Source organism: Rhinatrema bivittatum, chromosome 11, assembly GCF_901001135.1.
Source record: "Rhinatrema bivittatum chromosome 11, aRhiBiv1.1, whole genome shotgun sequence".
NCBI lineage: Eukaryota > Metazoa > Chordata > Amphibia > Gymnophiona > Rhinatrematidae > Rhinatrema > Rhinatrema bivittatum.
In genome coordinates this window covers 47,960,782-47,973,741 of record NC_042625.1, presented here as the reverse complement: position 1 = coordinate 47,973,741, position 12,960 = coordinate 47,960,782, and the positions used below count along the sequence as shown (strand labels likewise).

At 42.9% G+C, this 12,960-nt stretch overlaps 1 protein-coding gene across 10 annotated transcripts in view; it reads right to left on the bottom strand.

Annotated features, from left to right (window-relative positions):
• GNB1L (G protein subunit beta 1 like) overlaps positions 1-12,960 on the bottom strand; it is a 116,725-nt gene that overhangs the window by 25,494 nt on the left and 78,271 nt on the right. For all 10 annotated transcript variants that reach the window (XM_029619926.1, XM_029619930.1, XM_029619923.1 and 7 more), the window contains 2 exons: positions 10,201-10,363; positions 7,013-7,111 (listed from right to left, as the gene is read on the bottom strand). In XM_029619926.1, coding sequence (XP_029475786.1) covers positions 7,013-7,111; positions 10,201-10,363 — 262 coding nt within the window. The remainder of the gene's footprint in view (positions 1-7,012; positions 7,112-10,200; positions 10,364-12,960) is intronic.

Below are 12,960 nucleotides of genomic sequence, written 5' to 3'. Positions count from 1 at the left end.
TCCTGTGCAGTAGTCTGACTGGAGAGCTCTAGGACCTTGATTATAAGGTGGGTTTTTCAACAAGCAAGAAAACCAAAAACCCTCATCTTATTGAATCAACAAATATAAGAAGGTGTGGCCGGGTCTAGATTTAAGCACAGGCAACTGCCTCCAAAAGCAGAATTTTCACGGGAGCCAGCGCACCGCCGCTAGCCATGCTGCCGATCTGGGCCTGCAGCTGCACCACTGTTCTCCATACCAGCCCCAGCTCTGCAGCAAGGTCAGGAAGGAAATTTGGCATGGGGCCTGTGAGCCCTTGTGCATTCATAGGCCCCTCACACAGACTTCCAGTTAACAGGATGCCAACGTGGAAGGAAGGGGCAAGGTGGTGCAGGGCTTCTGCATCTACGAGGACTTGCAGGCCCCGCTCTGAACTTCTCCGCTGAAGTTTCTGCAGCGCCATTATGGAGAACAGCGGCAGCAACTCAAGGTGGGGGGGGGGGGGGGGGGGGGGGAAGGAGGGAATGATGCTGAAAGAGGGGGAACTGTAGACTATCTGAGAGAGGAAGGGAGACACCCCCCTTCCCTCCCCCTCATTGCATATGGACACCCACACAGTAAAGCCAGCACTGAGAGTGGGAAGCACTAGATGTACACAGCTTGTGAAAGAGGGATGGTAAATGAAAATCATTGTCCAATGCAATGGATCAAGCAAATTGCACTGTCAGGAAGACAAAACAGTGCTAGCAATTCAGTGCCACTACAAACCCAGGGCAAACCTTCACACATCAGTCTGAACTGCAAACGAAGAGTGGTGGGGGATGTGCATGCAAGTACTTTAAAGGATATTTTGTTGGGACTAATTTTGTAAATTTTTACAATGTTTGTTAGCAATAAATGTACAGTTTCAATTTGTTTCACGGCTCCTGGATTATAATCCCGGCTGCAGACATATTTGCCAAAACATGGCCATGGTGGGTTTTCATACTATTGTCCGATTCATTTTAATCTTTTTGTCATCACACATCGTCACTGGCAGCTCCTCCTCTTGTGGTTGCCATACTGCCTTCTCCACGTTATTTTAAAATCTAAACTTTCCTGTTAATTATGCTGAGCAATAGTTCTGAACTGAGCACACGTACAGACTCTGAGAAGCAGGGCTGCTCTGCCTGCAGCAGCATTAAAAGTAAAGCCCGATGGATGCTACGATTAACGTGCCAGTGCTAAATCTTACTTTGGGTACACGGACCTGAACTTTCATGACTGTGCTTCAACAGTTTCGCATCCTATTACCTGGGTGCCGAATGATTCATTCAGCAAGGGACAGTGAACTGCAAAACAGACTCGCACACTGCCCCTTTTCAGTTTACCTGTCTTCTCCACGATAAGGGCGATGAGCTGCTTTCATGGGAAATATATCTTTCACTTGACTTGTGCTTGCTCGAACGATGGGTGGCCATGGAAAGATGTTTTATTCATTTTGTTTTTATTTTTGTTGTGTTTCAAATTTAATTTTGTTTTGCTTTTTTATGCATGTGCATAAAATCGATTTTACGTGCATAATAAATTTATAAAATGTTTATATTCCGTGTTTGGAACTTGAAGCCAATTACATCAACAGCATAAAATATACAACAGTAACAAATTCACACATAACCATAAACACTCAAACATGAAACAATACACAACAGGTGAAGAGTGTTTGTAACTGTGTTACTCCACAGGGAAATGCCTCAGCACTTGTTGAAACTTCTAGTGGACCACAATAAATACTACAAAAGATTATAACTATTTCCTATTTTTGGAGGCAGCAAAAAACATAAAATATTCTTCTTATACTGGGATAAACGAATACAGTCAGCTGAAAACAGAAACTGTGAAATCTGGTTTATACAGGCACAGTCTCTCAAGACAAACGAAGAAAATGAATTAGCATAATTTGTACCCTTTTTCTTCACAAGCAAGTTAAACAAGGTCTTAATATTAACAATGCAAAACAAGCTGATGTCAGCTATTTCTTGTTTAATGGAGACAAATTTACTAAACCAACAGGTCTAATTTAACAGTTGATTTCCTCAAGTTTACAGCTGTGTGTCAGTCTACAGCAAGAGACAATAAATGAAGTACCATGCCATTCCCAAGCTTAGCATTAATACTGGAGGTAGGGCAGCGCATAGTATGGTGATGCAGGTGTACCTCTCTCCCTTGCAGTGAAACGAATGACCAATTATCAGATCCATTAAAGTATTTTTCACACTGCAAAAGCAGTCAATTATATAAGCAGATTCCATGGCACCCTAATAACATTCAACGTAGATTTCATGCAGGTCCTCCAGTGCAGGACAAAATACCATCCAATGTCACTAATGCATATATATGTCTGGGCTTTCGTGCAGAACTTCTGCCTAGATGAGGCATTGTTCTGCATTTTTTTCCAATACATGTCTGTGCAACACTAAATACAACTTTGTTTTACATTTACAGGTGAGTCAATGGATATAGTGGATCTAAGAGGTTAGATCCACTTTGTGTGTATATGCAGTATATAAAAATCTTTTAAATAAAGTTTAGTCAGAAGGCATTTGTCAAAGTCATAAGAATACAAGTGATTTCATACTGGGTCACACCAAGGGTCCATCAAGCCCAGCATCCTGTCTCCCAGTGGCCAAACCAAGTCACAGGTACTTGGCAAGTACCCAACCATTAAACAGATCCCAAGCTACTAATATTGGAAACAAGCAATGGCTATTCCCTATTGATTAATAGAAGTTTATGGACTTCTCCTCCAGAAGTTATTCAAACCTTTTTTAAACCCAGCTACACTAGCTGCTTTAACCAAATCCTCTGGCAACAAATCCCAGAGCTTGTGTGTTGAGTGAAAAATATTTTTTTTATGATTTGTTTTAAATATGCTACTTGCTAACTTCATGGAGTGCCCCCTAGTCCTTCTATTATCCAAAAGGGTAAATAACCGATTCACATTTACCCATTCTAGTCCTCTCATAATTTTATAGACCTCTATCATATCCCCAAGCTGAACAGCCCTAACCTCTTTAGCCTTTCCTCATAGGGGAGCCGTTCCATTCCCTTTATCATTTTGGTCGCCCTTCACTGTACTTTCTCCAGTGCAACTATATCTTTTTTGAGATGCAGCGACCAGAATTGCACACAGTATTCAAGGTGCGGTCTCACCTTGGAGCGATACAGAGGCATTATGACATTCTCCATTTTATTCACCAGTCCCTTCCTAACATTCTGTTTGCTTTTTTGACCACCGAAGCCCACTGAGCCGACGATTTCAATGTATTTTCCACTATGACGCCTAGATCTCTTTCCTGGGTGGTAGCTCCTAGAATGGAACCTAACACCGTGTAACTACAGCAAGGGTTATTTTTCCGTATATGCATCACCTTGTATTTGTCCACATTAAAATTTCATCTGACATTTGGCTATCCAATCTTCCAGCCTCACAAGGTCCTCCTGCAATTTAGCACAATCTGCTTGTGATTTAACTACTCTGAATAATTTTGTATCATCTGCAAATTTGATCATCTCACTCATCATATCTCTTTCCAGATCTTGAGACTCCTCAGGAAATTGGGAGATCATGGGATCGGAGGCCATGTCCTACTGTGGATTACTAACTGGATAAAAGACAAGAAATAGAGGGTAGGACTAAACAGTTTTCCAAACAAAGAGAGCTTGTTAGTGGAGTGCCGCAGGGGTCTGTATTGAGGTCTGTGCTATTTAGCATATTCATAAATGATCTGAAGAAAGGAACGATGAATGAGGTGACCAGATTTTCAGATGATACAAAATTGCTTTGAGTCATTAAAACAGCGGATTGTGAAGAACTGCAGAAGGAACTTTTGAGACTAGGACTCTGGGCATCTAAATGCAGATTGAATTTAATGTGGAGAAGTGCAAAGTAATGCATATAGGAAAAAAGCTCAACTACAGATAAATGATACTGGGTTCTATGTTAAGAGTCAGTGCCCAGGAAAAGGACTTCAGAGTCCTTGTGGATAATACCTCAAAATCTTTAGCTCAATGTGCGGCAGCAGTCAAAACGACAAACAGGCAGATACAATAAAGGTGTGGGAGAGCCAGCACTCCAAGTTGAGCGCCTGCTCTCCTGATGCACGTCCAGGCACCTCTTCTGTATTTAAATGAGGCCCAGGGTTAATAAGGAGGCACTAGGGACAACAGCGTGTCCCTAGCACCCCCTTATTAGCAGAAGAGGCGGCTGTCAGTGGCTCCGACAGCCGACGCTTAATTTTACCGACGTCGGTTTTTCAACCGCTGACATCCACGGGTTTGGAAAACAGTCGCTGGCAAAATTGAGCATCCGTTTTCAAACCCACCGACCAGCAGGCAGGTTTATTTATTTTTAATTTTTGGTTCCTCTGACTTAATATTGCTTGGATATTAAGTCAGAGGGTGTATAGAAAAGCTTTTCCACCTGGAATACTGAAAGCCGCACATTTTACTCTCAGAAATTAATGCCTGTCAAGGACAGGCGTTAACTTGGAATCAACCCTGAAAAGTGTACAGAAAAGCTTTCAGTATTCCAGGCATTTGCATGTGATGAGCGCTATTAGTTGGGGGGGGGGGGGGGGTGTTGGCTGAGTGTTTTCCACGCGCTTTTACTCCTTACAGTATAAGGGGTAATAATAGTGCGTCTAAAACGCACGGCCAAACGGGGGCTAAACAGTGCGCTCAGCTGAGTGCACCATTCTGTATCTGCCTGAAAATGTTAGGAATTATTTGGAAAGGAATAGAGAACAAAACAGAGAATATCATAATGCCTTTGTACAGATCCATGGTACAACCACACCTTGATTACTGTGTGCAGTTCTGATCATCCCATCTCTAAAAAAACAAAAACAAAACATATAGCAGATATAGAAAAAGTACAGAAAAGGGCAACAAAAATGATAAGGGGGATTGGAAATCTCCCTTATGGAGAAAAGCTAAACAGATTAGGGCTCTTTCGCTTGGAAAAGAGATGACAGAGAGGACATGATTGAGATTTATAAAATCATGATTGGGGTGTAACGAGTAAATAGGGAAAGCCAACGCTTATCCTTGTGAGCGAATTACAAGAAATAGATCTACTATTGGAGGATCTGCTGGGTACTTGTGATCTGGACTGGCCACTGTTGGAAACAGGATGCTGGGCTCGCTGGACCTTGGTCTGACCCAGCATGGCATTTCTTTTGATCTTATATTTTATATTTATTTCACAGTGCCCAAAACAGGCATCAGGCAACAGTATTTCATATTAATAAATTATGAAAACTATGCTAATTTTTCTTGTTAATACAAGAGAATTCTGCCAATCTCCAGAGTGATCTTATTTTGATTTTTTTCTATTAATTATATATTCAAGAGTACTACAATGAGAGATCATCAAGTGACCAATTTGCTACGGGCCAGAAAATGTACCCACTCAAGACTGAGATAACAGAGCTATCAGCTAAGTGTTTGCAAGAAATCATGTACTTTCCAATTAGGATAATTATATTGAAAGAGGCTGAAGAGCTGGAAAGAATTCGGGTTACACTGATGCAGAGTCTTGGTGCTGAAACACAGGAGTTGGTATCAGGGTATGGAACTGCAAGACTAGGTCACTTGGCATCACAGGTGGTGCCAAGAGTCTCTGTGCTGGCAAATGACAAACCAAGAGAGCCTCAAAGATCATCTTCTCCCACTCTGCATTTGTTTAAAATGAAACAGACAATATCAACACATTGTTTATTTCGTTTTATTTAGTTGGAACCATGAAAAAAAAAAAAATAAAAAAATTCAGTAATTTTGCTTTTTTTTTTAGTTTTGTTTTAGTGTGCACTAGTCATGAAATTAGGGAAAAATGGAAAAAAAAATAAAGAACCATTTAAAAATTGAAATCAAGCCAAAAAAAGAAACAAAGATGACACAAAAAGCCCTACTGCATACCCCTAGTCTCAAACACTGCTGAAGCTTGTCGGATGTGGCTGAGTCTCAGCCTGGAAGGCTAAGTTTACCTCCCGACGTAACTGCTTGGAAGGGCGGATGGGAGCTGCAGCAAAATCCATGTTCTCAAATGCCCGCACCAAAGGAAATTGATGCCAATGTTTCAGTGCCTTCGCACAGTATTCGGATCTGAGCCCTTCTCAGATTCCCTGCTTCTGGCCCCATGCTCCCCTTTCGGTGCCAAGGCCCAGTGAGACTCCTGCAGTACTGAAACATCGCCAGCTCCATGTCAAATCCTTCAAAGGTTTGCTTGGTACCAAAGATGTCCTGATGCTTCAATTTTTGGAACGTGCTGGCCCTTCAGTGATATCACGCTCTAGCCCCAGGCAACAGACACAGACTTCCCGAGGGTCAGTAATGGACAGTTTGAAATTATACCTGGGCAAGTGCTTGAAGTCGCTGGCCTTCTTTTCAAAAACACTGAAGGAAACAGCTGAAGCAAAATGAATATAAAATGTTTTTTGATTGCTGCAGATGGGCGGCACCAAAAAAGGATCAGAGCCTTGCAAATGCATCAAAAACATAAACAGACTTAAAGAGAGAGTCAGTGAACGACTAACTAGGGAAAGGAGGTTCGAAATGAACCGAGGAAGCAAACCAGAAAGAAACTCTCTCTCTCTGTGTGATCCACTGTGGAGGAGAACATGTACAACTGCCGCCCCACAAAAAAAAGGATGAGGGGGCCCCGGAGGTGGAGTGTGCACGGAAAAATCCCACACTTTCCAGAACATTCCGGCGCTGTCAGATGACATCACACACTTCTGTGTGTCCTCAGACAACATCGAGTGAGCACTAAAGAGAGAATAAACTACCCTACATCAAGAGTGAGGTGATGTATTTGTCAAAGTGTTTATAAGAAATCACATGCTTTCAAATTAGGAAAATCATAATACATCCTCAAATCTTATTTTCCGCTAGATTTACCTACTTAGCAATCTCACCAAGCAATTACTCATGCATTCGGTGTTAAGTGAATCATAACTTTAATGTTTCACAATTAGTGAGCTGGTTGACTTACCTGCCACAGCTTCAGACACATGGGCAGGCCCAGCTTAGCATCTGCTTCTGGCTTTAAGGTACAGACCAACTTCTTGGAGGGCAGATCCACAACCTGAACCTGACATCAGAAAGGCAAGTTTCTATTGGCCCAGTTTCAAGTCATTTTTTAATAGTATTTTGTTCATGGGGAAAGGGGGGGGGGGGTGATCTTTCGAAGTAATTAAAGCATGTGAGTAGCTAAGACTAAAATTCATGCTTAGAGGTCACTGCAGGCAAGAATACAGTATCTGAATGCAAGAAAGCCTGGGATAAATACAGGGGATCTCTGAGGAAGTGATGGGAATTATAATGCTAAATTAATTGGGCGGATGGGCCATACAGTCTCTTTCTGCCGTCATGTTTCTAATACCCCAACACCGTTTCAACCATCAAATCCATTTATTCTATGCAGGGACCCAGGATTACCCGAGGAACCTTGCACACGTAAGCCCCTAACAATGGTGAGTTTGGCTGAAAACACAAGCCCCACTATTACTGTTCCAGTTTGCTTTTCTTTGGTTCCCTGGGACAGCGTCTTCGGTTGTCGTGATGATTATTATTTAGAAAACATACTGCAAGGTGCTCTGCCTTTTCAAGGATCCACTGGTGACCTTAATGATGCACAATGGTTGGACCTTGCCCTTCTAAACAGGGCTCCATTATGCCCCATTTTTTTAAAATATTGTAAAGAGAACTCCAGGTGAGAATACGGATTCTCAAAGAACCCAAGATGCTTACAATTTATTGCCAAACTGATTTCCATTTTAAATAGATGCTCATTAAATCAGATTCTCTTAACAGCAGATACTTCGAGAAAAGAACGCAGGAGGGATAAAACAAGAAATAGATATTAAAAATCAATAAATGAAAGGAATATGATATTTTGACTTTTTAATTAGTGATTTCAAAAAAGGAGTTTAAGAGACATTAAAAAAGAAATATGAAAATGTAAGCTAGAGGAAATAGATTTTAAAAGAGGATCCATGTACAGTATCTTTGGATAAGATGGGGGCATACATGTAACTTACTTAAGTGAGTCTCTTAATATCACTACAGATAATTTCAATACAGATGAAATCACAGTAGAAGAGGCAAGAAGAGCAAGCAGATGAATAATGCACCGGCTGAAAGCTGTCCCCCCCACTTCTTCTTCAGTCCTCACTCCCTCCCCTTCCTCTTCCAGTTCTCTTGCATGCCATCTACCTGCCCGAAACAAATCTAGGAATAGGGAGTCCAGGGAAAATGAGGAGATCAATGCACGACACCACCACAAGTGAGTCATCAACATTGCTGACTGGGTTTTAATGGATTCAGAACCACCGGATTTATGGAAAGGTCTTGATTGGGGGGAGGAGATAGGGAGGGGCTGCAAGCTTCAGCAGGGATCATCATAGTAAGGTGGGAATCCAACTTTGATCAGGAGATTGGGGGGAGGATGAAATCCCCTGTGCTAAGTGGTCCTTTCACTTTGGACCAGTGACCAGGGACAATTCTGGCTGAGGCAGGCTTTAGATTTTAGGCCTTAGTGGGTAGGTAGAGGAGGAGATCAACTGTGCTATTTCATCTGTGCCCACTAACCCCTCATTTACATCTGAAACTGCATCATTTGCATACTGGTACTCACTAAGTTTGGCACATGCCAGTTAACATGCATGCTAAGCCTTAATGCACCGCGTGTTATTTCATGTGCATAGAAAACAGCCTTAGTATGCACTGGGCCCTATGTGCCTTGACTAGGTTTCATGCTCCATAGTGCAAGGACTACATATGCATCTGCACATCACTGCATGAGTCTCGTGGCATGACAGAAATGATGAAGAGCAGTAGCAGAGCAACAGCCACAATGGGAATCTAAATCTGGATCCCCTGCATCAGTGTACAGAGCTGCCATTGAGTCATGCAGCTGGACTTTAATCTGCACTGCACAAATGTGTTTGGTTTGCCTCCATATTCTGCCCCTTACCAGACGCTGAGGGCTAAGAGCTGGATGGGAGCTCTCTAATGCTGCTGAAGCCATTCTTCCTATCCATGTGGTGCTCCGATGGATCACCAGCATTTTACCAATCAGCTAACCCTAACTTGGGTCCCCTGCAGCACAGCGCTACAGCTAAGCCATGGGAGGAGAGTGGTCAGCTCCTCAGTTTCAGTAGATCATTAAGACTTGAATTAGCAAGGGTTTTCTCCTTTCCTGTGCCTACTTTGGGTTCATATGAGCTTGCATCTCAGGAACTGGTTTCAGATGAACTCCAAAAATTAGTTGTTTCCCATATTTTGACAACTGTATTATATTGGTTATGCTTACATATGGAAAATGTTTTGGCTTTGCCTTAAGATTAATAATGTTCCTGGGTGGTTAACGCTGGCCAAGAGACACACCCTCTTCTCTCTTTTACATTAATAAACCTTTTAACATGTCTCTTTCAACCTGGCAAGAGAATAGCGTGTAACTCATAATTGGTGATTTAAATGCAATCATGAACAAATAAATACCTGTTTAAATCTCATTATTTATGGACTAAACCTGCTTACAGACAAAATTATTCCTTTTGTGGAGATCAGCCAAGCATAAACATTTATTAGGCCTTCATTTTTAATCACCAGCTGGAAACACGTTCAACCTCAAAATGATGCACTCTGAGACATGCACGGCGCTGCAGCGGAGAGCGAGAGAGATTTTCACCCCCAGTGAAAGGCATTGGAAAATCTTCCCTGCTCAAGAATACGCAGCTCCAGCCCAGCAAGCCCAGCCCTGAAAACGGTGCACTGTGGTTGGTGAGCCGCTAATCCAGAGACAGGTTTAAAGAAAACCTTGAGCAGATTTAGGTACAGAAGAAAACAAAAAAATCCTTCTGAACCCCTGGAAATCGAAAGCTGAAATTTCCCGGCCTCTAGTAGAATTTTAACAAATCTGAACCCCCGGCAATGTCATTCATCCCTAGGAATTCAAAAAGCGATACAATAAATGTATATCTTAATGAATTTTTAAAACTCATCTCTTGATTACTCTGGAAGTGTAAGAGTATATTAAGCTAAAAAGAAATACAGGGACTGGTGGGCTACGTATTTCAGATGCTTATGTAAGGATATACCTTGGAAATACTCTCAAGCAGTCAGTATGGCTTTTGAAATAACTAGAAATCTTCTCTTATTTAAGAAAATGTTGCTTACCTCAGATGTCTCTTGCCCTGGCACTGCCAATAGCCAGCGTTCCTGTGCGATCCTGAGCAGAGAGCATTTACAGAATCCAATACTCCGCAGGGAAACAGAATCTGTCACCATATTCCTTCCTTCCGCTAGGTCCCACATGCAGATCTGAAGGTCACGCCCCTGGCTTTGGCAGAAATAAAATTATAAAGACTGCTCAGCAAAGAAGTCCAAATGAAACTTGCTAAGGAATCACATAGCTAGTTCACATCATGTGTAAAATACACGTTACAACCTGATTAGAAACAGGACATTTGAACTGGAAAAGGTAAAAGTTTTGACATAGACACAATGGAAAAAGTTCTCGGCAGAAGAGATCCAATGTGTTTCAACCCGAAATCCAGTTGCTGTTCTGAGTCCCCCAGGCTGACACAACAGTCACAAGTGAAATGAGACACATTTCCTCTCACGATGTCTCTGGGAAACTGCTTGGTATAAAACCCTGCAAGTCGGACTGCTCAGAAGTGTCAGATGTGCCAGTACATGTGCTGAGAGGAATAACTGGACACCAATATGTAAGGAGATCATTTGAGAGATTTTGGTTGACAAGTGATTTTTTTTTTTAAGGGCAGTTGGCTAAATAAGTCAATTAAAAGATTTGAAAATCAGATTTCTCGAAACCCGAGCAGAATTATTGGTTCAGCATTTCCATGAAACCACACATCACTACAGGCACAATATAAGATTACCAAGTCCCCTTGAAGCCTTTCCTAGATGCCTCTGGCTTCAGTCGCTGGCCTTCTCACCACCTGATTACTGTAACTCCCCATATGCCAGCCTTCCCCCATTCAGGCACTTCAGATTATTCTCAGTTCTGCAGCTTGTATGCTAACCAGCTAATATTCGGGATCGCATTGCGCCAGTACTATACTCCTTACGCTGGCGTCCGGGGCAGCGTGGTGTACAATACGAGTTACCCCCCATCACCCCCTCTCCCTGGGTCAGCTCCGCGCTAAGACCAGGCACTCCCAGCACAACTCTTCATTCCTCTCACCATCATCTTCCTGGCGTTCCTTCCCCATGGCAACCCCGTCTTGCATCCACACGTGAGAGAGCCTTCTCAAGGTAGCCCCTATTTTCTGCAGCTCCCTCCGCCGTATCGAGCCCTTCAGACTTTCCTGTTCCTCACTGCTTGTAAAGCACCTGACTGAGGTCTGCTGAGCCTCCATACGTCATCTCCCGGGCTTTCTTTCTGCCAAGCCTCCGACTTTCGGCAAAGCCGCTATCCTTGCACGTTGCTCCCACTGTTCCAGTACTGCCTGTGTGTCAGTCCATCATTTAGCGTAGTTTTTGGTATAGTTTGTATCTGCTCTTATGTACGTTTTTATGTACCCCGCGCCCCTGACTTTGAAGGGCACGGGCAAGGAGTGATATTTTGCTACCTACTATATGCGCTTAAAGGCAGCTGAATGGCAAAGGGGATTTTTCTTCAAGCTCTAAGCCCTTACCCTCTCCCCAAACCACAGCCACCTAGAGAAATCTGCTGCACCTGGATCCCCTTCCCACAGGATAAAGAGTTGTTCTAGCAATGAGATTTCACAGCCATCCAGAAAATATCACTAACATCAACAATCACACAGATGCAGAATGAATAAAGTATTAATCAGAGCGCCTGGCACTTTCACAGCCAAAGTAAAAGCAACAACTTGTTAGTTTACTTCAGGGTAAAATTACAAGCAAATGCAAGTACATATCCTGCACATGTTTTCCATAAAACAGGAACAATGAATGTCTGGAAGATGCCGCTCATGCATTTAGGTAGTCAAACAATTTGCCCCCAAGTTATCACCTGGTGTAAGCACAAATCTGCTTCCAAAAGTTTATTAAAACAAAATAAGTACTTAAAACACTTTAAGTAAACAGTGTTGTTACTTGACCAAAAAAAAAAAAAAATTCTTCAGGCAAAGCAGCTTTGTGAAAAAATCTCACAGATCACATGAACATTAAGTGAACGCTGCTGCCCGTCTCATCGCTCGAAGGGAGGGCAATGGCGGCGCGCACCCCTGCAAAGACAGAAATGGAAGCACTGAGCAAAATCTGCATCTAGAGATGGACACAGCCCGTCTTAGTAAAGAATAAAACCTTCAGGATGCCTGTGTGTAGCTGCTCTGTAATATCTGAGCTTATGCTTAAGATTCTAAAAAGAGAGAGAGTTGACGCCTACGTTTTACGTAGGCGTCAACTTTTCAGAATGATTGCGGTGCGAAACACCAATTAGCCCTCCTCGATCACGGTGATGGTTGGAGGTGCCTGAGCACCCGCTGCACCCATTCAGCTGGCACATATGGAGGGTTTTACACACAGAAATGGCCAATTACAGAACTGTCCACACGATATGCGGCTAACGTTATGTGCGCGTATCCTGCTCCTGCCCAACTTTAGCCTGACTGAGCGGAGGCATTCTTGGTGGCGGGGTTTGGACTTAGCGTAAAATTCGACCTTGTCTGTACGCACCAAACAGATGTAATGGGGGGGGGGGGGGGGGGGGGAATAATTTATAAAGCAAACTTAGGCGTGCAAGTCCACCTTGAAAACTGGTGTAACTTATACCCATATTTGCAGCTGTTTGAAGATTACCCTCCCTAAATCCTGGATTCCCGCCCCACTCCAACCTGACCCCGGGATACCGCTGCAATAAATTCCCTGGGCCAATCCCTCTCCCAGTTATTTGAGCGTTTCCTGCCACCGGGGATTATTTGAAAATTCCAAGTCAGATGAAGACTA